At 40.1% G+C, this 27,504-nt stretch overlaps 1 protein-coding gene across 1 annotated transcript in view; it reads right to left on the bottom strand.

Moving 5' to 3' along the window:
• Window positions 1–3,369: 3,369 nt before the first annotated feature.
• LOC129431801 (macrophage mannose receptor 1-like) overlaps window positions 3,370–27,504 on the bottom strand; it is a 169,149-nt gene continuing 145,014 nt past the window's right edge. The window contains exons 9-10 of the mRNA XM_073870604.1: window positions 21,863–22,204; window positions 3,370–3,928 (exon numbers count right to left, since the gene is read on the bottom strand). Coding sequence (XP_073726705.1) covers window positions 3,567–3,928; window positions 21,863–22,204 — 704 coding nt within the window. The 3' untranslated portion in view covers window positions 3,370–3,566. The remainder of the gene's footprint in view (window positions 3,929–21,862; window positions 22,205–27,504) is intronic.

Below are 27,504 nucleotides of genomic sequence, written 5' to 3'. Positions count from 1 at the left end.
AGCCAGGGAATCCCTTTCAGAAATGTAGCCCAGAGAGGGCGGTGGTCAGCGGGGCGAGTGAACACTGATGTCCGCTCATGCTTTGGTTCTCATTCGTACCGAATCTCACTAAGCAAACGTTCAAACAGGCCCTATCTTTACTAATCGACTGCAGATTTAAATATAATACATATACATTCTCGACTGAACTAATCTTAAAACTACACTTTGTGACCAAGAAACGGTAATATAAAGAAACGGCTTTTCCGTCCATTGAGTTGTTATGAGCTTCAAAGCAGCCGAAAGTTTTACCTGTCATTCTGGCCGCCCTCATATCCGTGGCGGAAGAAGTAGTTCTCAAACAAAGAGGCTTTTAAAATAACTCCGTTGTTGTTTTCTAGTTTTCGTTTTTCAAACGTGTGCCGTCGAACTGCGGCCTCGTGCCTCTGGCCTAATCACAGCCGTGATGATATAGAGCTATATCACACTCCTACTCGAGCGATATTGCTTAAGTAAACATGTCATAATACATTATTCATGTCTCCGTAAACCACATATTCCACCCCCATATACACACACACACAGACATCAAGAATCAGCTATGACTCTCAACTTTTGTGACAATGAAAAACAATTATTCTGATAAACAGGTTAACCCTGAACTGCACAAAACAAGCTACAAATGTGTAACAAAAACACAACAATAAAGTTTATAAAAAATATAAAAAAAATTAAGAAAATATTAAAATCTGCATCATTTATTCATCCTGCAATGCAAGCTGAGCGTCATGGATAAGTTTTGTTGATTGCATGCATTGCAGGATGTTGAGATGCATTCGCTTGTTCTTGTGTTTTTTGCTCTTATGTTTAAAAATTCTTCTGGTTACCACAACATTGAGTTTCTAACTATCACATTATTACAACACTAATGTAATGCATAAAAAAAACATCTCCAATATAATCTGACTTGAGCTTCAGGAAAAAACAGTAATGTCATTAAAATTAAAAGGCAAAATTTTTTTGTCTGAGAACATTTGCATTTTAATATTTTTGCCCTTATAAACAAACTGACACAGCAACTAAGACAAATATTAAAATATTATTTTCAATAAAACATCAAAATTAAAGGAGTGTTTTTTTTTTAAAAAAAGTCTGGTTTTATAAATAAAATGATATAAATAAAAAACATTTTAAAGTATTATTTTAATAGAAATAAGAAAGTAAATAAAATTCTTACTTCTGAGTTTGTGTGTTTCTCTCCTAAATCTTCTGTTTCTCTGTCGGTGTGTTTAGATGTTATTATATTATATCTCATCTTCAACACCTCCCATCATTTGTATATTTAATTAAAATAACTAATTTGCATATTGCATTTCCTTTTTGTTTGTGTATTGTCCGTGTGATGATAAACAAAAGTTCTCTTTATTTGCATATCGCCATACAGGAATCTCAATACAACACAGTGAATAACACAAAAATAATCCTTCAGGATGACCAGCAAGAGAAGATTTTCAGTGTCTGAGGGAATGAATGTGTTGATGTTTATAACACACAAATGAGAAGAGATAATATGAAATATGACATATATATTTACATTGATGTCTTTCATGAATGTCCTCACATTCAGCTCTGTTCATCATTCAAATGAGGTTTGCCTGAAGCACTTGCCTAACAAAAGGGACTTGAACAAACTCTTTCCAGGATATCTTTCATTTCCTCTGCTGGTTTGCATAAAACATGGATAAGAGACAGAGGGTGTGTGACAGAGACAATGAGACATCACAGGTGAAAACATCTCAGTCAGGCTGAACATACAACTTAAAAAAAAAAACAGATCAAAGACAATGCATGCTGGGAATCATGAATGAGTTTTGTTGATACCCAGCATGTATTGAGGCATGAAGCTTTATTTGTTGATTGTCATCATTGTGAGATTTATTTGCTAATTCTGGAATTTTTTGGCATTGTTTACTTGAGGTCACATGACGTTGAGATTTTATAAGATGCCAATCACTGATCTTCATTATATAAGCAATGACATTGATGAAATACACGGTGGCCGTCATGTAGGTGTTGTCTTAATTTATTGCCCACCTAGTTTTTCATTCGTTAACATTTTATGGTCATCAAGTGGCCAAAATTCGTCAATCTGTTGTTGCACTTCTGAGGCGTTCACCTGAGACGACCGTCATTATTAAGTCTGGGAACACGGGAGGCTTAAAGGTAAAGTTGTTTATAGAAATATGAACTCTTAGACTTTACCAGACTTTTATTACAGTAATAAACTAAGAACACTGTTTCAATGATTGCTTGTTATCTGGACAACATGATTCATAAATAAATGACACAGATCAGCTCCAGGAATCATGTTAAAGTAATGAATGACAGCATTTTAATATTTGGTTTGGATTGTGGACATCTGGATTATTATTCACTTCTGTTTTTTGTCATTCCAGACTATTTGTCAGAGCGACTGGTTTGTAAAGCAGTTGAACACAGACACACAAACACATTTAACAAAACTAGAGATCATCTTTATATCATTTTATATATTTACTCTAATGTAACATTGAGCTATTCAGGTGGAGGTTAAGGTTTGAACAAAAGTCTAATATGTGTGGTGTGTTTTAGGCAGAGGGTTTTGTAAGATGGTTTTAAACAGACAACAGAGTCAAAATCCTCTTACTTGGAAAACATTTAATGAACGATGATCTCAAATTTCAACACAGAAAACAAACCTGAAGTCCAAAAAGACAAATAAACACTTTTGAAAAATACAAATATTAACCAAAAGCATGACATTTGTGATGAGACTTTTAAAAAAACTCAAATGTTATATTTTTGTGAAAGTGTTTCTCTATAAATACATATAAATGATATTAAATGATGACTTTTGTGTGTCTATATGTCTCCACATCATCCAGTGTTATAAATCAGCACAGAAGCAGCATTATATAATAATATAGACTATAGAGTAAATCTAAAGATGATATGATTGATATGATTACAGACGTCAGGAGAATAAATAGTAAATGAGTTTATTTGAAGTGATGTCTTAAGTTTACATTAGTCAACACAACTCAACAGATTTCATTACACATACACAATATTCAGAGTTTAAAGCAGCAGACAGTTCTAAAGATGAGAAGTGCAAAAACTAAAACCAGTTAACAAAGACACAAACTTCTACTTTGATGATGAGAGCTGATATTTTAATAACATCATGATGATAAGATGAGAGTTTATTATGAGCGCTGTTGTTTATCATATAAACAATCATTCCATAAAATTTCATACATTTTCAAAATCATTTTGCAGTCTTTTCTATAAACTAAAGAAGAGATTTAAATGATTGTTTGTGGTTAATGACAGTTTCTGTGAGTGAGTATTATTTAATATATTAACTCTGTCTATTACTAAAGAAAAGATAAAGATGTAAAGTCAGCAGACCAAAGCTCCTAAAGTATCAAACATTTAATAAAAGACTTTCACATAGCGTGTTACGTTACGAGCACACAAGTTATTTATCAGACCCATTCACCTTTAGTAAACAAACAATGAAGAAGTGATAGACACATATGATTTGATTATTTTCTGCTGCAGATGAAGTTGAGTTTGTGAGATTGAGGAAGGCTGATCCAGAGATGATCTCCTCCAGACTGAACTGCTCCAGATCTGTGTTCAGTGTTGCAGTCCATCAGTTTTGCTTCGTTTCCTGGAGCCCAATTCTGATAGCACACGACCTCTCCACGTATCCAGATCCAGAGATTCATTTGGCAGTAATAGTGTAACCCCATCCACACAGCGTCAGTAGAGGACCGATGAATCACTTTAGCCACCATGAACTGAATCTCCTCTGAATCAACTGAAACCAGATCAACATGATTCTCTCTGCAGTATCTCAGAGCTTCAGACCAGCTCAGATTCATCTGGATCAATATCAGATTATCTGAACACACAACAAACACAAACTACACATCAGATCAAAACAAACATACACCACAAACACTGAACTGAGATCATTTTTTACAGTGTGGGCTTCAGAAGCAGTATTCAAAGGCATGAAGACATCAAGACACGTCAGAATCTAATGTTTGTGTTACTTCCTGACTCCTGAGATACCTTCATCATCTTGTCCTACATTTCTATGCGTGTGTGTGGAGAATGTGATTGATCGATCTTGAAAAAATTAAATGGTGGCTGTTACAGTCGGTGGTTTGGTCTGTGTCTTGTGTTTTGATTTGTTTTGTCCCTCCCTTGTTTGTCTTGGCATCGCTCTAATCTCCTGGAGCTTGTATGTGCGCTCTCTCTCTTTCGCTATCAGGTGGGCGCACCTGTTTGTGATTTGAGTGGCTGATTGAGAGGTTGCAGATAAAACGCCAATGAGAATAAAGATTCACAGCAGATCTATCGAGAAATTAGTATTGTAGTAATCAAATATGGGATGTTATCACAAAGACGATCTCTGTTTATATTTCAAACTGAATTTCATCACACTGCTTATGAGGTTTGTCTGAAAGTGTTTCTGAGAGCTGAATTCATGCCTCTGAAGTCATTGCTTCATCATGAGACAGCGAGACAACAAGTCGACTACCTTTGATTTCAGATGCAGCTCATGTTCACAGACACAATCATTGTGAAGCCTTGTTAGTGTAACACTACCATTCTGACCTTTATTTTCCTGTTTACTCTAGGGTGACCAGACGTCCCAAAAAATTCGGGACAGTCCCGAAATCTAAGCTGCTGTCCCGAATCCCGAATCCTGCTCTAATTGTCCTGAAAATTATACTGAAGCAAATCTTAATACTGAATCCTGCTTTAATTTCCCTGAAAATTATACTGAGGCAAAATCTTGAGTAATTGTCTGATAAAACATGAGCGAGGAGGTTGAGTCAACCTGTCATTGGCTGCAGCATCTTGTTTGTTTTTTATATATTGTAGACGTGCATTAAGATATGCACTGATAAGGCACAGGAGTGCTGGCAGCAGTTAAAACCTCCGCGAAGTATGCTGATGTCGAGGCTCCACAACCTCGGTAGGCTATAGCTCAAGCGTAAGTTTAAAGTTGTATTGTTTCTATTCATTTATCTAATTTGTCTGTATGCACAAAGACAATAGGAGCTTTTTGTCCTCTTTTGTTTTATAGATCAGATTAAGAGAGTGAAAGTTACAGCATCCGCGACGACAGTTGAATATAAAGTGCAGGCAGACAGTCACGTGAAGGAGTCAGATTGGTCGAGGGCGAGGCAATGTGTTCCAAAAAATACTTCTATACGTATTATATAAATTCATATGCATATGTACTTATATTAATAAAAATATGATTGGTTCAGTAACTTCTGTTTGAAATTCATTATCTTTTATTATTTAATAAAATAAAGACAACTATTGGATGATCTAACTATTATTGTATGAAGTATAATACTTCTATAGCCTACGTATTATATCAATTTATTTATATGCATATGCACTTATCTTAATAAGATTGGTTCAGTTTGAAATTCATTATCTTTTATTATTAAATAAAATAATAATATGTGTTCACCAAATCTCATCTGGTCACCCTAGTTTACTCTGATTTGGTTTTGATCAATATCATTAAACTGTGATCCTCAACCCTTTGTGTCTCAGAGCAATCATTACAACTACTTACTTTACTTACTTACGCCTACCGCCCAACTTTGGGCATAGGCCATGAACAAGGGCTCTCCAGTCCTGGGCCAGCTTCTCTAACTGTCCCCATGTATGTCCAGACCTCTTCACATCTGCATCCAGGTCACGGCGCCAGCTGTTCCTTGGCCTGCCTTTCTTTCTTTTCCCTTGTGGGTTCCAAAAGAGGGCGTGTCTTGCTGTACTGTATGCAGGCTTGCGGAGGGTATGGCAAACCCATTTCCAGCGTCTTTGGAGGATCTCTTCCTCAACAGGCTGCTGTCCTGTTTGCTGCCACAGCTCCAGGTTACTGATGGTGTTTGGCCAGCGTACCTTTAGGATTCGTCTAAGACAGGTGTTGATAAAAGACTGAATTTTCTTAATGGTCGTGACTGTTGTTCTCCAGGTCTCCGCTCCGTACAGTAGAACAGGCTTTATCATGGAGTTAAAGATCCTTATCTTGGTGTTCCTAGGCAGCTCGGAGGATCCCCAGACTTTCTTCAGTTGGTGGACAGCTGCCCTTGCCTTTCCAATCCGCACCTTCACATCCGCATCTGTCCCTCCCAGCTTGTCGACTACGCTGCCAAGATAGGTGAAGCTTTCCACTTCCTCTAGTGCTTCCTTCTAGCATAATGGGGGCCATGTTGTTGTTGTTGACTTTAATGATCTTGCTCTTTCCTTTGTGTATAGTGAGTCCAAGGCTTGCTGAATGAGTTGCAATGATATTGGTCTTCTCCTGCATTTGTTGCTGGGTGTGGGAAAGGAGTGCCAGGTCATCAGCAAAAGTTGAGGTCTTCATAATCCAATCTATTGCCAACAGGAAAAGGAAGGGCGACAACAGGCATCCTTGTCTCACCCCTGTTCGCACTTGGAAGGCATCGGTAAGCTGCTGGCCATGTACCTCTCTGCATGTCATTCCTTCATATGAGTTCTTAATGATGTTAGTGATCTTTGCTGGTATCCCATAGTGTCTCAACAGACTCCAGATGGTCTCCCTATCCACACTGTGAATTGCTTTCTCATAGTCAATAAAATCGACATAGAGAGGTGAGTTCCACTCCAAGGACTGTTCCAGGATAATCCGCAGGGTTGTTATCTGGTCAGTGCCGGATCTACTTTTCCTGAAACCAGCTTGTTGGTCTCGGAGATGTGGGTCAACCGCATCTTTTATCCTGTTTAGGAGGACTCTATTAAATATCTTGCCTGTGGTTGACAGCAGTGTTATCCCCCTGTAGTTTGAGCAGGAACTAAGGTCACCCTTCTTGATTAGATAGCCCTTCTTCCACTCTGTTGGGATGTCTTCATCCTCCCAGATGTTTTGGAATAGAGGATAGAGCATTTCCACAGTGGTCACTTCGTCCACTTTCAAAACTTCTGCAGGAATGGTGTCTGGCCCAGCTGCCTTCCCGTTTCTCAATTGCTTGATGGCCTTATACATGTCTTCCTTCAATGGAACATCACAAACGATAGGAAGGTCACATCTAGCTGTCTGGATATTTACTGGGTTCGATGGAGAAGGTCTGTTCAAGAGATCCTTGAAATGCTCTGCCCATCTATGCTTTTGTTGTTCTATCCCTGGAATAGCTTTTCCTTCTCTGTCCCTAACTGGCCTCTCTGGTTGGCTGAATTTTCCTGAGAGCTTTTTGATGTTGGTATACAGCTCTCTCATGTTACCATTTTGAGCCGCATCTTCTGCCTCTACTGCCAGTGTCTCCATGTAATTTCTCTTGTCTGCCCTTATACTCTGCTTAACTATTCTATTTACTTCTGAATACTGCTCTTGGGCCTTGGCTTTTCTAGTATGTGTACGGCTGTTGTTTATTTCTGCCTTCTTCCTTTTCCTCTCCTGGATCTTTTCTAAGGTCCCCACTGAGATCCATTCTTTTTGCCCCTGCTTCTTGTTACCTAGCACTTCCTGACATGTTGATGTTATTGCCTCTTTAATGCTCTGCCATTTTCCATCTATGGTCTCTGTCTCGGTTCGAGATACATCTATCTGTTACGTACGCTGTTATACAAGTGTTTTGTTGTTGCATATGTGTGCGTGTCTGTATCCTGTGTTTCAGGTGTGGATTCTGATTTGACGATCCATCTGTCAATCTGCGGACGTAATGGTCTGACGTCACGGATCGCGCCACCAATCGCTGCTCACGGAGCTGTTTATGAATGGCTCAAACTTCAATGGCGGCAGCTCAAAGACTAACTCTGGGTTGGGGAGAGACGTTGCGTTTGTCGTGCTCGCTTGTTTGGGGCTCCTGTGTTTAATTCATGCTTGATTTGAAACGTGAATGTTACGATTGATGTACCTGTAAAATCTCACGTCCCGCTCTAAATGCGGCGAGTGTTTGTTTGGGGCTCCTGTGTTTAATTCATGCTTGATTGGAAACGCAGAACACCGGCCGCGTACACTTAACCATGTCCTTCTGTAGAGATGTGTAGCCTGGTTGGAGAGGTCGTGAGACAGGTAAGCAGATCGCGACCTACATTTGCACGTAGTCGTTTCATCATGTATTAGACACACTAGCATAAACGAGTGGAGCTAACTATGTATGTTTTGTTTTGTTAGATAGTATGGTTTAGTTATAGCGTCTTGCACGCTGAAGATGTTTCTTTCTACATTTTCTTTTGTTAGTTAGTTTAGCTTTCTACTCCTTAGTTAGTTTTCTTTATGATTATATTTGGTTCTTTGATTTAAGCTCCACTCTCCCGCTCCTTCCTCTCCTCCAGTTTGTCAATGTTTGTTTGTTCTTGCTAATTGTATATATTGTAAATATTTATTCCTTTATACTATATTGATACTACTTTTCATATTTAACTTATATTCTAATGAAACACTTTGCAATGAGATTGCTGGTTTGGTTGTCTGCCTTTTTGTCTTGTGGTTTTCCTGTTGCCACCATGATACACACACAGCTATTTTGTTACGTCTAATAATAATATTCCTAGACAAATTACATCTAACTAACGAGGGACGTAACATATTTGGGGGCTCGTCCGGGATCTATATGATTTATATGATTTATGATTCATATTTAATTTATATATTGTTTATAATATCTTGGAGGGTAGTGGTGTGTGTGTGTTTTTGTATGGCGTGGGAAAATGCAATGACAAGGTTATTGTTTTGTATATTGAGAAGTGAGTATAGTGATAATTGGATTCAATGAGTACTTTTGACTTGCAACATTTATTGCCAATCCAACTTTGCAAACGTTTAAGCGGTGTAGAAAAGACGAGTTGTTGCAGATAGCTGAACACTATTGCATTCCTGTGGTGAGGCAGTCTCTAAAGCGCATTATTAAGAGTACAATTTGGAAACATTTGGTCGAACTAAAAGTGTTTATATCTTCAGATTCGAAAAGTGAGCAAGCTGAGATGTCAGCTGTGGATAAAAGTATGCCTGGCGTGGGGAACTCAGTGGAGGCAACAGGTGAGAATGCTGAGGTGGAGGCGGAGGCCGAGCCCAAGGCTGTCTTACTGCCCTTCTACCCACTGTCTCCGTCTTCTGTGGAGTCTGGGGGTGATGCACGGCTTAAGGTTCGCATAGCCCGACTCCAGATGGAAGCACAGGAGCGAGCTGATACACGCCAAGCTGAAATGACGCTACGCTTAGAGATCCGTAAATTGGAAATTGAGGCAGAGAAACAGATTAAACTGCGACAGCTCGAGTTAGAGTCAGCGAAGGTTGTCTCTGACCGAACCGCGCAGCTTAACCCTGTTAGCCCTGTTGGTGCTTCAGTGAATTCGGTAAACTCTATGAGTGATATTTCGACCGCAACATTTGATATTAGTAAGCAAATTGCTTTAATTCCTCACTTTAGAGAATCCGAAGTGGATACGTATTTCGCTGCTTTTGAGCGTGTGGCTGCAGCACTTCATTGGCCAAAAGAGGTTTGGTGTCTTCTGCTACAGTGTCGATTAGTTGGAAAAGCACAGGAAGTTTGCTCTGCGCTATCATTAGAGGAGAGCTTGCAATATGATGTGGTGAAGAATGCTGTTCTTCGCGCGTATGAATTGGTACCTGAAGCGCATCGGCAACGTTTCAGGAATCATAAGAAGGTCGCTCAGCAAACGTTTGTGGAATTCGCCCGAGAGAAGGGAGTTCTTTTTGATAAATGGTTTTCAACTAACATTGTGCAAGATTTAAGTTCGTTGCGAGAGCTAATGCTTTTAGAAGATTTTAAGAATTGTTTATCAGAACGAGTAGTTACATACCTTAATGAACAAAAAGCTACAACGTTGTCACAAGCTGCTATTCTTGCAGATGAGTATGTGTTAACGCATAAGAGTGTGTTTGTTTCAGGCCGACCAGAGAAAGCACTGAATTCGTCGTCAACTCAAAACTCGAACGTCCGTACTAAAAGTAGTTCACCGGAGAGTAAAGAGACACGAGAATGTTTCTATTGTCACAAGGTGGGTCACGTTATTTCATATTGCCTGATGCTTAAGCGCAAGAATCAGTAAGGGCAGGTAAAACCTGTTAGTTTTGTGAGGGCTGTGTCTGAAACTGTTCTAGAGAAGGATGAGATTGATGCAGGGTTTAAGCCATTCTTAATGAAGGGTTTAATCTCTTTAAACGGTAACCCTGAGGAGCAGAAAGAGGTACAAATTCTGAGGGATACAGGCGCTATCCAGTCGTTTGTAATAGCTGATGTACTTCCGTTGTCAGAACAGACATCTTGTGGGTCAAGTGTATTAGTTCAAGGGATTGAAATGGGTGTAATAAAGGTCCCGTTGCATCAGATACATTTACAGAGTGACCTAGTTTCAGGATTTGTAAAAGTTGGGATACGTTCTTCCTTTCCTATTAAAGGCGTCGCATTCATTCTTGGAAATGACTTGGCAGGAGGTAAAGTGTCACCTGTGCCAGAAGTTATTGATAAACCTGACTGTTTTGTCCATGCTGATGACATCTCTGAGCATTTTCCAGAGGTATTTGCTGCTAATGTAGTTACTCGTGCTCAAAAACGCAGAATCGGAAATGACATCGTTCTATCTGACTCTTTTATGTCACCTGTGTTTACTGAAGAAAGTTCAGGGTTAGCGGGAAAGGATGTTGAAGATGTTCGGCAGGATAAATATTCTGTTAATGCTGTTCCTGAGACAGAATTGTTAGCTGAACCCATTTCACATGAACAAATTAAGATCGCACAACGAGAAGACGTGTCACTAACTAAGTGTTTTTCTGCTGCTGAAAGTACAAAATCTGATTCAACCCGTTTAGTAGAATACGTGATTGAAAATGGTCTGTTGTTAAGGAAATGGCATCCTAATGCAGATGTGGAGCAGGAATGGGAGGTTGTCTGTCAGACTGTTTTGCCTACTGTTTACCGTAAACAAGTGTTGAGTTTGGCACATGACCATGAGTTAGCAGGTCATTTGGGTGTGACAAAAACGTATAACCGCATCCTTAAGCATTTCTTCTGGCCTGGTTTGAAAAGGGATGTGTCTCAGTATTGCCGCACTTGTCATGAATGTCAGATGATGGGTAAGCCCAATCAAAAGATTCCACCAGCTCCATTAGTCCCGATTCCTGTTATTTGCGAACCGTTCGAACACATAATTTTGGATTGTGTTGGTCCCTTGCCGAAATCAAAGGCAGGTAATCAGTTTTTGTTAACGATTATGTGTTCTGCGACATGATTTCCGGAAGCTGTCCCATTAAGAAAAATAACTGCTCCTGTTGTTATTAAAGCTTTGCTCAAGTTTTTTACTACATTCGGGTTGCCAAAAATTGTGCAAACAGATCAGGGGACTAACTTTCTTTCTAATGTTTATAGACAAGTTTTGAGAACTTTGGGCATCACACATCGAATTTCGAGTGCATATCATCCTGAAAGTCAGGGTGCTATTGAACGTTTTCATCAGACGTTAAAGTCGATGTTGAAAAAGTATTGTCTAAGCTCTGGGAAAGACTGGGATGAGGGAGTACCATTTGTGCTGTTTGCAGTTTGGAAAGCAACTCAAGAATCTCTGGGGTTTAGTCCTGCAGACTTCGTTTTCGGTCACACTGTACGAGGGCCCCTGAAAGTAGTGAAGGACGGGTTGTTAAATGACACAAAGACAACTGAACAAAACGTGTTGGATTATGTCAGCCGTTTCCGAGAACGTTTGCATAATGCGTGTTCATTTGCACAAAAATCATTGTCAATAGCTCAGGAGGGTATGAAGAAACGGTACGATAGGAAAGCTGTCGTGCGCAAGCTACAACCTGGTGATGAAGTTTTAGTACTGCTACCAGTACCTGGGTCAGTTTTGACTGCTCGTTTTTCTGGTCCGTATAAGATATCTAAGAGATTGAGCGAGACCGATTTTGTGATCCACACTCCTGATCGCAAGCGAAAGTTTCGAACATGCCATGTTAACATGTTGAAATCTTATTGCTCTCGAAAGGTATCTGAGAAAGTTTCAAAGGAGCATGAGAAGCCTGCTGTTTCTACTGAGGTTTTGGCCGCTGCTGTCCTTGCTGAGCCTGACTCCACTGCAGTGGAGATGTTGCTGCCACCTCCTGGTGAGTGTTATACCGATGATGGTGTTACACTTGGTAATGATGTGTCAATGGGTGGTAGACTTTCAAATTCTGAAGTTTTAAAGAACTTGCCAGAAAACCTTGAGAATTTGCTTGAGTCACAAAAACAGGATATTATGACATTAATCCAGGAATTTCCTATGTTGTTTGGTGATGTGCCGACTCAAACTCATGTGTTACACCATGATATCCAAGTGACGTGTAGTTCTTCCATTAAACAACATGCATATAGAGTGAATAATATCAAGCGCTCTGTGATGAAGACTGAGGTGGATTATCTGTTGAAAAATAACTTGGCTGAACCTAGCTATAGTCCATGGAGTTCACCTTGCCTTCTTGTTCCAAAACCCGACGGTACATTTCGTTTTTGCACAGATTACAGAAAAGTAAATTCTGTGACTGTACCAGATAGCTATCCTCTTCCTAGAATGGAAAACTGCATCGATAACTTGGGTTCTGCTAAATTTGTAACAAAATTGGATTTGCTGAAAGGGTATTGGCAAGTGCCATTGACCGCTCGAGCGGCGGAAATTTCAGCTTTTGTTACACCGGATAACTTCCTACAGTACCGGGTCATGGCCTTTGGCCTTTGAAATGCACCCGCCACTTTTCAGCATTTGGTAAACATTGTACTGTCAGGAGTTAAAAATTGTAATGCATATCTAGATGATTTGGTGATCTATTCGTCTGATTGGGTTGAACATTTGACTGTCCTTCGGACTGTTTTTGAAAGGTTAGCTGATGCATCCTTAACCATTAATCTATCTAAGTGTGAGTTTGGTAAAGCAACAATAACGTACTTGGGCAAAGAAGTAGGGCAAGGACAAGTCCGTCCTGTTAGTGCCAAGGTAGATGCTATTGCTAATTTTCCAGTTCCAACACAACACGGCGAGAGCTACGTCGGATTTTAGGAATGGCTTGTCACGGTCCTGTCAGACATCTGTGTTAGATGTAGGTCTGAGTGCATCTGGCAGGACCGTGATAGTATTATGTTCTGTGTGGGGACATGTGGAATCACATTGTGTGTGTGGTTTCCACATGTTCCCGGTGTCTTGTGACTTTTACCCTACTCCCTTATGTACTCGTGTCTTAAGTGATTAATTATGTTCACCTGTTCCCCATTGATGTGCTGTCTTTATATGCCCTCGTGTCCTCTGTGGTGTGCGCGTTCATTGTCTACAGTTGTTTAGTCAGAGTGTTCATGTATCCCGTGTTTCTGACTCCGTAATCCATGTTTATTTGGTTCCAGTGTTTTGTTCCTGTTTCGTGTTTACCTTCCGTGTTTATTTATCTGTTTTACCCCCACGTGGGTTTTTGTGTTTAAATAAATCTTCAGTTTTGTATTTCAGTTGTGTCTGCGTTTGGGTTCTCTCTTTTATTTAAACCGATCATGACAGAATGAACGCGCCAAATTGAACCCAGCGGACATAGCATGCAGTGTGTGTCGGACCCGGAATGGTGGTCCTCGATCACCAGCCAGACTCTCTCCGGCAGTAGTCCCTTCCCACCGCAGAAGGGGCTTCCCCTTAATGACTACGCCCGGGCGGTCGAGAAGAGGAAGGGATGCTACCCGGAGTTCTTAGCCAGCGCTTATCTGGTGGCGGGAATGGATGACCCTCCACCGATTCAGGAGCGAGGTAGTTTACTCCAGCTGTCCTACTGGGATTTGGTAGACTGCCTCGCTCAACGACAGAGCCCAGCTGAGACTGCCCGACCCCTTTCACCCGCACCTAAGCTAGGGGGTATCCTTACGGGGGCGATCAAGCTGGGGAAGCCTGCTCTCGTTCCCCCGGTGCAGGAGATTAACTCCGCGGCCAGTCTCCGTCCTGACCTCCCTGCCTCTAAACGGAGGAAGAAGAGGACGAAGAGAGCTTCGGAGCCGGCGCAGCCGGAGACACGTCACCCGCCGGCTCAGCCGGAGACACGTCACCCGCCGGCGCAGCCAGAGACACGTCACCCGCCGGCGCAGCCGGAGACACGTCACCCGCCGGCGCAGCCGCCTGCGCAGCCAGCTGCGCAATCCGGACCGCGTCACCCCTCTGCTTTTCAGCAGAGTCGTGAGACTCATTTTCTGCACCCTGGACTTTTTGTTCCCCCTGTTTTTGCCCCACCACCCCTTCATCATGTACTGTTTCTGTTAAATCACCCCAACCCGTTTATTACTTATGTTTGTCTTCCATTGATGTTTGTTATTGTTATTTCTTGGGTGTTGTCTGTTGTTCAGTCTCTTGTTCCTCGTGTTTAATGTTTATTTGTCGTCTGGAATCCGCCTTTATAGAGGGGGGTACTGTCACGGTCCTGTCAGACATCTGTGTTAGATGTAGGTCTGAGTGCATCTGGCAGGACCGTGATAGTATTATGTTCTGTGTGGGGACATGTGGAATCACATTGTGTGTGTGGTTTCCACATGTTCCCGGTGTCTTGTGACTTTTACCCTACTCCCTTATGTACTCGTGTCTTAAGTGATTAATTATGTTCACCTGTTCCCCATTGATGTGCTGTCTTTATATGCCCTCGTGTCCTCTGTGGTGTGCGCGTTCATTGTCTACAGTTGTTTAGTCAGAGTGTTCATGTATCCCGTGTTTCTGACTCCGTAATCCATGTTTATTTGGTTCCAGTGTTTTGTTCCTGTTTCGTGTTTACCTTCCGTGTTTATTTATCTGTTTTACCCCCACGTGGGTTTTTGTGTTTAAATAAATCTTCAGTTTTGTATTTCAGTTGTGTCTGCGTTTGGGTTCTCTCTTTTATTTAAACCGATCATGACATGGCTGGGTACTACAGAAGTTTCTGCCGGAACTTCTCTACCGTAGTGCATCCTTTGACTGATTTGTTAAGTCCAGCTAACGCTTTTATTTGGACTGACGCTTGTCAGCATGCTTTTGAAGGAGCAAAGTTGTTGTTAACCAGTGCCCCTGTTCTTGCTGCCCCAGATTTTAAACGCTCTTTTAAACTAGAAGTCGACGCCAGTGCTTTAGGCATGGTAGCCGTGCTTCTTCAGTATGATGATTTTGGTTTAGAGCATCCAGTTTGCTACTTCTCTAGAAAATTCAATCGACATCAACGAAATTACTCTACCATCGAGAAGGAAGCTTTAGGTTTGATTTTGGCTCTACAATTTTTTGAGGTTTATGTGGGGTCATGGGTTCTGCCCATCACTGTGTATACTGACCACAATCCCTTGGTGTTTTTGTCCAGAATGTACAATCACAACCAACGCCTTATGCGTTGGTCGTTGGTTGTGCAGAGCTATAACTTAATCATAAAGCATAAAAAAGGTTCAGAGAATGTCATTGCTGATACGTTGTCTAGAGCTTAAAAAAACTGCTTTATGTTTAGTTTTAAGGGGGGGAGTGTTACGTACGCTGTTATACAAGTGTTTTGTTGCTGCATATGTGTGCGTGTCTGTATGCTGTGTTTCAGGTGTGGATTCTGATTTGACGATCCATCTGTCAATCTGCGGACGTAAGGGTCTGACGTCACGGATCGCGCCACCAATCGCTGCTCACAGAGCTGTTTATGAATGGCTCAAACTTCAATGGCGGCAGCTCAAAGACAAACTCTGGGTTGGGGAGAGACGTTGCGTTTGTTGTGCTCGCTTGTTTGGGGTTCCTGTGTTTAATTCATGCTTGATTTGAAACGTGAATGTTACGATTGATGTACCTGTAAAAATCTCACGTCCCGCTCTAAATGCGGCGAGTGTTTGTTTGGGGCTCCTGTGTTTAATTCATGCTTGATTGGAAACGTGGAACACCGGCCGCGTACACTTAACCATGTCCTTCTGTAGAGATGTGTAGCCTGGTTGGAGAGGTCGTGAGACAGGTAAGCAGGTCGCGACCTACATTTGCACGTAGTCGTTTCATCATGTATTAGACACACTAGCATAAACGAGTGGAGCTACAGTGGGGCAAAAAAGTATTTGGTCGACCGCCAGTTGTGCGGGTTCTCCCACTTGGAGAGATGAGAGAGGCCTGTGGTTTTCGTCGTGGGTGCACTTCAACTGTGAGAGACGGGATGGGGAAGGAGATCCAGAGAGTCACATTGTCTGATTTTTTGGGAATTTATTTGCAATTTATGGTGGAAAATAAGTATTTGGTCAATAACAAAAAAGCAAGATTTCTTTCTCTCACAGACCTGTAACTTCTTCTTTAAGAGGATCCTCTGTCCTCCACTTGTTACCTGTATTAATGGCACCTGTTTGAACTTGTTAGCAGTATAAAAGACACCTGTCCACAACCTAAAACAGTCAGAATGCAAACTCAACTATGGCCAAGACCAAAGAGCTGTCAAAGGACACCAGAAACAAAATTGTAGACCTGCACCAGGCTGGGAAGACTGAATCTGCAATAGGTAAGCAGCTTGGTGTGAAGAAATCAACTGTGAGAGCAATTATTAGAAAATGAAAGACATACAAGAACACTGATAATGTCCCTCGATCTGGGGCTCCACGCAAGATCTCATCCCGTAGGGTAAAAATTATCACCAGAATGGTGAGCAAAAATCCCAGAACCACATGGGGGAACCTAGTGAATGACCTGCAGAGAGCTGGGACCAAAGTAACAAAGGCTACCATCAGTAACACACTATGCAGCCAGGGACTCAATTCCTGCAGTGCCAGATGTGTCCACCTGCTTAAGCCAGTACATGTTCGGACCCGTCTGAAGTTTGCTAGAGAGCATTTGGATGATCCAGAAGAAGAGTGGGAGAATGTCATATGGTCAGATGAAACCAAAACATAACTTTTAGGTAGAAACTCAACTTCTTGTGTTTGGAGGAGAAAGATGCTGAGTTGCATTCAAAGAACACCATACCTACTGTGAAGCATGGGGGTGGAAACCTCATGCTTTGGGTCTGTTTTTTTGCAAAGGGACCAGGACGACTGATCCGAGTTAAGGAAAGAATGAATGGGGCCATGTATCGTGAGATTTTGACTCAAAACCTCCTTTCGTCAGCAAGGGCATTGAAGATGAAACGTGGCTGGATCTTTCAGCATGACAATGACCCCAAACATACCGCCCGGGCAAAGAAGGAGTGGTTTCGTAAGAATAATTTCAAGGTCCTGGAGTGGCCTAGCCAGTCTCCAGATCTCAACCCCATAGAAAATCTTTGGAGGGAGTTGAAATTCCGTGTTGCCCAGCGACAGCCCCAAAACATCACTGCTCTAGAGGAGATCTGCATGGAGGAATGGGCCAAACTACCAGCAACAATATGTAAAAACCTTGTGGAGACTTACAGAAAACGTTTGATCTCTGTCATTGCCAACAAAGGGTATATAACAAAGTATTGACATAAACTTTTGTTATTGACCAAATACTTATTTTTCACCATAATTTACAAATAAATTCTTGGAAAATCAGACAATGTGGTTTTCTGGATTTTTTTTCTCGTTTTGTCTCTCATAGTTGACGTGTACCTTTGACAAAAATTACAGGCCTCTCTCATCTTTTTAAGTGTGAGAACTTGAACAATTGGTAGCTGACTAAATACTTTTTTGCCCCACTGTAATTATGTATGTTTTGTTTTGTTAGATAGTATGGTTTAGTTATAGCGTCTTGCACGCTGAAGATGTTTCTTTCTACATTTTCTTTTGTTAGTTAGTTTAGCTTTCTACTCCTTAGTTAGTTTTCTTTATGATTATATTTGGTTCTTTGATTTAAGCTCCACTCTCCCGCTCCTTCCTCTCCTCCAGTTTGTCAATGTTTGTTTGTTCTTGCTTATTGTATATATTGTAAATATTTATTCCTTTATACTATATTGATACTACTTTTCATATTTAACTTATATTCTAATGAAACACTTTGCAATGAGATTGCTGGTTTGGTTGTCTGCCTTTTTGTCTTGTGGTTTTCCTGTTGCCACCATGATACACACACAGCTATTTTGTTACGTCTTATAATAATATTCCTAGACAAATTACATCTAACTAACGAGGGACGTAACACTATCTATAATACAGAATAAATTAGATGTATTACTCACTTGGTGGTGGTGGTGGTGATGATGATGATGATGGTGGTGGTGGTGATGATGATAATGATGATGGTGGTGGTGATGATGATGGTGGTGGTGGTGATGATGGTGGTATGATACATTCATAAGACACATTCAGGTATTTGTTAATGTAAGGACAGGGGTCAGCATTAAAAGCTGTATTCCTCACATCAATAGAACAGCTCAGCTCTCCATCACATCTGTGAGAAAAAACAAACAATGATTATAAAGATGAAGATCAGATGAATATAAAATAATGATGATTTGAATATCTCTATAAGTGTAATGATGTGAACTCTTCTTACTGATTGGTCATCACACTTAGGGTTGAGTTTAGACTGCAGTCAACATTTGAGATCTGATTAGCTGTTCTTCCAGTGGAGCAGGTTGTGTTGTCTGTCCGCCCATAATTGGCTGAAATCACTTTAATGTTTCCCTCATCTGTTATAACATTAACTAGAGATGTATTATTCATATTTATTTAAATGACATCAGTGAATATTTATTTTATTATTACATTAAAAGGTCTTAAATCACTCAAACATGAAAAATAAATGAACTCACCACAGCTGAGATGGGCAGTGTCATGTTCACAGGTAACTACTGTCTTCACATCTAAAGTCAGAGATGAGTAATGAGTTAGTTAGCTGTAGTGATGTTAACTTTTATTAGCTGAACACCTGGAGTTAGATTACACATCTAAAGACACTTCTGATATTTACAGCTCCTGTCCAGTTCTTCACTTTAAATTAATCTCTATCAGAAATGTATTACCAGTTAACTACTAGACTGAAAAGGTTAAGAAAAGCATGCAATTCAAACCGAGAGAGAGAGAGAGAGAGAGAGAGCGAGAGAGAGAGAGAGAGAGAGAGGGAGGGAGAGATAGGTATTCAGCCAATCACAAACCAGGAGTGAGCTGGCCAATCAGAGCACATTACGCTTTTTGGAATGATGAGCTTTTAAAAAATGACGGGGCAGAGATGAGCTACAATAATGTAAATACAGTGCTTCTGTCATGGGCTTGCCAGACCTTTGTACTAAATTCAGGTCTGAGTACATTTGGCAAGACCATGACAGTACTATGTTCTGTGTGGGGACACGTGGAGTTATATTGTGTGTGTGGCTTCCACGTGTTCCCAGTGTCTTGTTGCTGTCATGGTCTGGCCAGACCTTTGTGTGAGAATCAGGTCTGATTTCAGAGGGCAAGATCATGGCAGCATTGTGTTTTGTGTGGGGACACGTGTGGTCACATCATGTGTTGGTGTCACGTGTTCCCAGTGGCTGTTTCTCAATATGCGTTCTTCAGCGATCTTGAGTCCTTGTGTCCTCGCCCTACGTCATCATTAACAGTCGAAGATCAATTCCAATTCTCAAGAAATCAAGTAGATCGTAAGCGTTAATATACCCTGATTATTTCTTGATATCGAGGATTCATCTAGTTCAGACTTTCGAGTTGTAATATGGTGAGGTCACGTGACCAGCAGTAAGATCTCACACATCTCAATTTTTACAGGTGCGTTCTATGTTCTCGCGACCTTCTGAGTTCGTTCTTCCGAGGTCGCCTGGCAAGACCAGTATCCACAAGAACACAAGTCCATTCTTTGGGTTCTTGGAATTGAGAAACAGTCTGTTGCTGAGTCCCAATTCGCCTACTTATACTACGACCTAAAAGTATGTACTGTTTTTGTGAGGAAAATGTACATACTTTTGAGTGTGTAACAAAAGAGTATGCGTGTTCTGGGACGTACTTCGATGACGTCATGCAACGTGAACGACAACGTGGTTGCCTAGTTACGCACACCAAACGCAGGTCGTTTCTCGTCGTTTGTGAGGCGGCTGGTTATGATGTTTATGTGCAACAATGTGTGTAACGAAAGCTACTTATTTTAAAGTCAAAATAGATAAAGTTTATAGTATAACTATTGTTTAATGTATTTTATGCTTATTTTATACTTATGTATGCAAATCAAAAATACTGCAATGAAAATGAACCATGCTTTTACTATAGTAAAAGTGTAGTAACCATATTTCTTAATGAAGTTAACATTTGTACAGCCACAGTATAACTACAAATAAGTCAGTGTGGTTAAACTATGGTTAGTGTAGTAAAAGGTGTTTATTTTCACAAGGGTTTATAGTAAGGTATAAATTTAAGACAGAAACATAAAAAGAAATACATAAAAAAGGCACATGCATGACACAGTACTACAGCCATGGTACTTTATTTTTACAACATCAACCGAATATTACGAGACAATGAAAGATAACTTTAATTAGGGTTAAACATTTGAATTCTTACACTTAAAAGCTGAGGGCACATCTCCGCTGCTGCGTCTGGCTGCCATGTTTACATCACCACACAGCTCCTCCCTCCCGCACGCAATGGGTTGTGGGCAATATTAGCCGTTAAGAGTGTGGATCGATCTGCAATTCGAATTCTAGCCGGAAATAGTAGATCATCCGGGTATCTTTGGGATACTCATTTCAACATACTACGATTTGGGACGTACTAATTCTAGTTTCGAATACTATTTAGGACGGATAGTATGCGAATTGGGACTTAGCATGTGTCTTGTCACTTTTACCCTACTTCCTTATGTGCTCTCGTCTTGATTAATTAATCATGTACACCTGTTCCCCATTTGAGTTGTCTCTTTATTATGCCCTCTCGTTCTCTGTCTTGTGCTCGTTCATTCGTCGAGATTTAGTGTGTTGTTCATGTCCTTTGTGTTCCTGAATCTCAGCATCAGTATTTATGTTACTTTGTATCCAGTGTCTGTTTCCCGGTTTTGTGTTTACTGCATAATTGTTTATCACCTGTTTTACCCCCTCGTGGGTTTTTGTGTTTATTATTTAAATAAACCTTCAGTTATTTTACAGTGTCTGCATTTGGGTCCTCTCCTTTAAACCGACCGTGACAGCTTCTAAATCTTAAAGCATGTTAACACATCATATTACACCAAATAAACAAAATAATGCTTGTTTTTATAAACCATCATATGACCTCTTCTGTTAGCTTCACTTAGAGCAGTGCTTCTCAAATAGTGGGGCGGGACCCCCAGGGGGGGCTTGAAGCGACACCAGGGGGGCGCAAGACCCCGGGGAAAATACTTTTTCAGGAAGTGATTTTTTTGCACCGTCACTTAAAGACATTACACCCCAAACACACTGATAAGCCGCTTGAGTTTTTTATTATTATTTATTGATTATATTTAAATTTAATTTTTCAGTATTAAATGGTCAAAAAATATACTGTAAATAAGGATAGATTTTTTTATTTCAGGCAAATTGATGCATTTTTAGTCTTTTCTGTTACAGACTAAAAAACAATGTTAATAAAGTTATTCTTTTTTGTTAGTTGATTGATATTTCTTTTTTTGTGTTTTCTTTAATGTTAATAAGGATACAATGTTTTGCAGACGTGTAATTTTATAGACAAATTATACTATTTACAGTCGCGGCGGAGAGTTGGGGGGGGGCGCGAAATGTTTACTTCTTCCTAGGGGGGGGGGGGGGGGGGCGTGACAGAAAATAATTGAGAAGCACTGACTTAGAGCAAGAAGTATAGAAATGAACTTTAACTTAATAAAAACTAGTTAGAAATGATACTGAGTAAAGTTACAGCGCATCATCTTCTGAAGATTCAAATACTGAGATCATTTTAATCATGAAGAAACTCAAACTGTCATCAAACACACATTGACTTTTATTACTGACCTTCATGACACACAAAGGTCTGAGAGTTACTGCAAGCCACATTAGTCCATTGACCCGGATTAATCATTCTGATCCATGTACACAGTGAACTAACACTAGCAGTAGGCCAACCAGACATCCAGTATCTGAATCCAGATTCACTTTTATCTGACCACTCCCATGAGTCACTGAACAGACCAATCCAGACTTCATTTATGTTTTTGTCATTCATGATCTTCTGAATCTGTTGATTCTCAGTCTGATTCCTCACACTGGTCAGATCAGTATGATGCTGTCTGCAGAAGATCTGAGCGGCTCTCCATGATACTGAAGAATCATTAATGATGAATCCTTTACTGCTCTCTGTTTAAGAAAATAAAGATAAAATCCAGCTTTTAAACCAATGTGACAATTAGACAATAAAAAATATCATCACACAATAAGATCAAATGTTCTCAGATCAAAGCACTTTTGTTTCTTAACCGTGATGTTTCTTATTGTTGTTTTGTAAAACATGTTTGATATATTTATATGTATTATGATTTATTTATTATATACATTTATGGCAGTATAGCTATATACTATATATACTTTTATATTTGGTGTAATTACTCTTCATGTTTTTAGGTGTATTATGGCAATAAGATGCTTAATGAGTGCAAGTGTGTGACACTGAGGATGAGATAATAATATATATTTATAGGAGTCTTGGATGGTGCAGATCTTTTAAATTCTTAGGGGGTTTTCACACCTGCCTTGTTTAGTTCGATTGAATCGTACCAGAGTTCGATTGCTCAGTTGGTGCAGTTCGTTTGGGCAGGTGAGAATGCAGCAATCGAACTCTGGTGCGCACCAAAAGCGGACCAAACAAACGGACCGAGACCAGCTTGCAGAGGTGGTCTCGGTACGCTTTCAAACGAACTCTGGAGCGGTTTCGTTTGTGGTGAGAACACGATCTGAGACCGAACAGACCTAACTGCAAGAGATATTTCGCATTTTGAACTAAACCAGCTGCCGAACTTAGCGGCGCTGTGCATTATGGGATGAGGAAGTGCTTGTTTACATTAGCAGTATTAGCACAACAATGGCAGGTCGCGGACAGACTTGGAGTTGCGAGGAGGTGCGAAACCTCATAGAAATTTGGTCTGATGAACATATTAGATCACAACTTTCAAAAACTCATAAGAACAGCGCGGTTTTCTCTTTATTTAGCAAACAGCTCAGGGATAGGGGATTTCATAGGTCTGTGGAGCAGTGCCGGGTTAAGGCGAAAAAACTCAGCCAGCAGTACATCCAAGTGCGAGATGCACTTAATAAAACAGGCAGCTCGGGTAACGAGAAAGACAAGTTCCCCTGGTACGATGATCTGGACAAAATACTTGGGACAAAACCGGACGTTGATCCAGTGGATGTTGTTGAGTCCCATGAAAACTCAACTTCGTCCTCTTCCAATGATGCTAACACAGGTGACCGGGCTACTGCATCTGACACAGATATTGACGGTGAGTTTACCACTTCTTAATAGTTATGGTGTAACTAGTTATCTATTGTAATATGCATTCGCTATGCCAAAATGACATCAATTTACTTCACATTAAAGTAATCATGTTATATCGTACGTTTCTCAAACAGAAGGCTGCATTCTCTGTATATCGCATTTGTAGGCTGTGTACATCATCAAGACTTTCTTATTTCAGAATATTAACAATTATAAAGGTGACTATTATTCTTAGTTAATCGTAAATTGTTGTTTGTTGCTCAGTTAACTTAAATAAACCAGGTTTGATGACGAAACAGCCTGCATGCGACCTCCAGATAGATGTAGCCTTCCTTTTGAGGAACGGTTAGACACACACAGACACACACACAGACAGACACACACACAGACACACACACACACACACACAGTTTGCGCTGTGCATTGAAATATATATTTTCATCCGCATTAAAATGATATGACTAACACTGAGAAATTGTTTATTTCAAAACAGTGGGAGATTCAAGCAATGTATCATCCCATACTGATATCTCAATCACTGCTGCTGCTGATGAAGGAGTGTCTGATGATCCAAGCACAGAGAGCAATTTCAACGAAGAAAGCATCCGAGGAGGGAGACTGCCCATTCCTGGAGCCAAAGCTTGAAAAAGAAAGAAAAAGTCTTGTAAAACTGGCAGCAATGCCTAGTCAGCCTCAATCTCATTCCTTACAATTACCAGCCTGGACCACGACAATCCCACCAACATCAATCCCTAGTGCTTGGTCCTTGTCCCAGCAGTTTCAGCCAACCCAATACTGCCCTGCTGCCAGTGAATCATCCACATCAGCATCGGCAATCAGAATCTCCATCCACCCAAGATGAGCATCCTAGCACTTCTTCAATTATACATAGTGCACACTACTACAACTTGTAGCTGTTGTTTTTTTAATATAGGAAAGGATTTGCCTATAATGTTCAGTTAATGTTTTTTTTTTTTTTCATTTTAATTGCTAGGTAATGGTCATGGTTTCCGTTCAGTGTTCTGAATAAGCAAAAAGTACTACTTTCTGCGTTTACATTTCTCAGAAATATGCTACCTCATTTTGTTTTAACTTCTGGGATACACAAGGATAATATAGTATAAAAATATATATTTTTGAAACTACACATATTGCACGTAATGTTTGGCATATTTCTTAATGTTTCTTAATGCAAAGTTACATTCATCTGAAGTTAAACAGGCAGTTTTAGAGTTAAGAATGTTATTATTATTTTTTTTATTGTGTATGTTTACAAGTGTAAAAGCTAATCCAGTGCCTATTGTTAGCAGTCAGTTAAACCTCAATGAGACCCTAAAGGGCACCACTTATTCACTGAAATAATAACATAGTACCTTTGTTTACTGTGTTTGTGTATTGCATTTTACATGGTAAATGGAGGTTAAAATCAATCACAAGCAATATGTTACCTAAAAATGTTTTATTGTAATTTCTTATTATCTATACGACACAGCACTTTATCACAGTTATTCATACTACATGGAGAAAAGAATGTTTGTTAAAATGTGTCAACTGTACATTTGTTACAAATTAAACAGAAAATAAAACTATTTACATCAAAAATGTTTTCTTTTAATCCATTTTAAATCAGACAATATAAGGTGGTTCCAATACTAGCACTTTTCTTAAAAAAAAGAAAGATCATTAAGGGGGATTACACATTTCTACTATTCTTTATTATTGTGAATACTGAAAACAAAACTATTTACAGGCTTTGATTATTCACATTGTAGCAAAGTAGCTACACAGTGCATCTCTAATGTCGTGTTGCTGCTGTGCAGGCCCCTGTTCATCAGGTCCAGGTCCCTCTTCCTCTGCAACTGTTTCTCCCTCCAGAAATTCCTCCTTCTGTACCTCACAGAAATTATGCAGCACGCAGCAAGCGGACACAATGCGGCTTATAAAAGTTATGTGTGCATCATTTTCTTTAAGAAGGCAACGCCAGCGTCCTTTAAGGCACCCAAAGGCACGCTCAACTTTCATACGGGCTTGGCTTAATCTGTAGTTAAAGTTAAGCTGCTCTTGGTTAGTTAAGTTACTCCTCCTCCTTCTGGGTAAGCTTTCATGAGCCAAGTTAGTAGAGGGTAAGCCGAATCACCAAAAAGGAAAAGATGAACATCAACCCCCTCAAACGTTTCAGTCCAATGAGGTAAAAGAGTGCCTGCAGTGCCACGCTCAAATAGTGAAGAGAGGGAGAAAACACGGGCATCATGTATCTTGCCTGGTCGCCCAACATTAATGTCCCAAAATCTCATTCTATGGTCCACCACACCTTGCAGAACGATAGAATAGTCTCCCTTCCGGTTGTAATAACAAGAGGAGTTGTCAGGTGGAGCTTTGATCTTGATATGGGTTCCATCTATTGCACCTGCCACCTGAGGGAATCTCCATTTGTCTCGAAAACCCTGTATTATCTGCCTGAACTCAGCTGCGGAGGGATGCTTGATGTACAGAGGCTTCATTACAACATTTATGGCAGTCACAACCTCTTGGGTGATAGTGCAACAAGTTGATAACCCAACACCAAACAGTTGGGAGATAGACCTATACTCCAGGTTTGTGGCTAACCTCCAAATACAAATCGCAACACGAGTCTCTACTGGCACAGCCTCTCTGTATTTCGTGTTCTGTCGGGTCAGCCAGGGCCGGAGAGTGTCACACAGTAGTCTGAAACTGCCTCTTCGCATTCTGAAGTTTTTTAGACAATCATCATCTGTCCAGGTTGCATTGATGTGGGGCCACCAACTATCATTACGTGCACGTGTCCAAATGCTCCTGGGTTTAAAAAAAGATGAAATTTGTGACATTAGATAAACATCTGTCATTATGATAATTTTCAAGAAAAGATATCTTAATTTTCATTATTATTATCATATGTAAACTGTTATATTGTCAGATTAATTAGGTCGATCTCATTTTGCTATTAATATTTTACACTTTTAATAAGTTTGTCACTCTCAATAAAAGTACGAAATGCATTGGCATAGTGGACAGATAACAAACGGTTTAATGGCAAGCAAGCAATAGCATAATATGGGGTTGATAACACAGTGAGAATGCTATTAATGAGACCTTGGAGGCTTTACAGAAGCTTACAGAAAACAATTTAAAGAAAGACAACACATAACATTACCTCATCAGTCGTTGGCAATATTTGCGGAAGATGAGCATGTCACAGTTTCGCAAAAGTAATGCTCGCCGCCTCCTGAAGTGTCTTGCGATGCGTGTTCGCCGTTTGCGGTGCATTAAAATTATATTTTCAAGCTGCAGCCGCGCTTCATTCTGAAAATGAAGAGTTTGCATAGAGTGCTGTATACAAGCGGTGTAGTAGATTACAACCACGAACATAATTACAGCGCGCAGTTGTCTCTCCATGGTGTCTGCTGTATTTTCCATAGGTGTTTTCCTCTTTTTGTTTACTTCCGGAGTTTCGTTGGATTTTCCCGCACGTTTATTCTGACCAATCGAGAAGCAGTTTAGGAAATACGTTCAAATACATGTGGCCAATGAGTGATGTGTATCTTATCACATGACTGCATTTTGGTTCGTTTCAACTGGTGCGGAACATAATGATCAGTATGGTGTGAAAAGGAACCAAAACTGCTAAAAAAGCTACAATGTATCATTTTTTGCTTTTGGTCCGGACCAAACGAACCGAACTATATATGTGAAAACACCCTTAGATGATTATTGTAGCTGGTGCAGATAAAGTTTTATTTCTTGCTGAATATTTTTGTCACTTCTTAAAATGTTTTGTTATAAATGTTGTGTAATATTGAATACTTATTTGTGTATTGTATATTTAATCTGCATGATGGCAATAGTAACACCTATGGAGAAAATAAATAGTGTGTCGATCACGTGATTTGATAAGCTGAATATTTTTCATCAGAAGATCTCTCATAATGTCTCATAAATCCTGATGTGAAAGCATACGGTATGTTTGATTATGTGTTGGTTATTTTTGTTTATATGAAGGTACTGTGTGTATTGGTATGTTTAATAAGATATGGGATTAATCAAACAATGTCATAAAAATCACTTCATCCCAAATTTGATTGCAATTTGATTTCATTCTTGAAGTTTTTCACGGTGCTCAGTTGATGTTTGTGACTCTTGGGGAAAA

Source organism: Misgurnus anguillicaudatus, chromosome 1 (genome assembly GCF_027580225.2).
Source record: "Misgurnus anguillicaudatus chromosome 1, ASM2758022v2, whole genome shotgun sequence".
Classification (NCBI taxonomy): Eukaryota; Metazoa; Chordata; class Actinopteri; order Cypriniformes; family Cobitidae; genus Misgurnus; species Misgurnus anguillicaudatus.
Note: the sequence above shows the minus strand (reverse complement) of the source record. Positions and strands in the feature narration are given on the sequence as shown.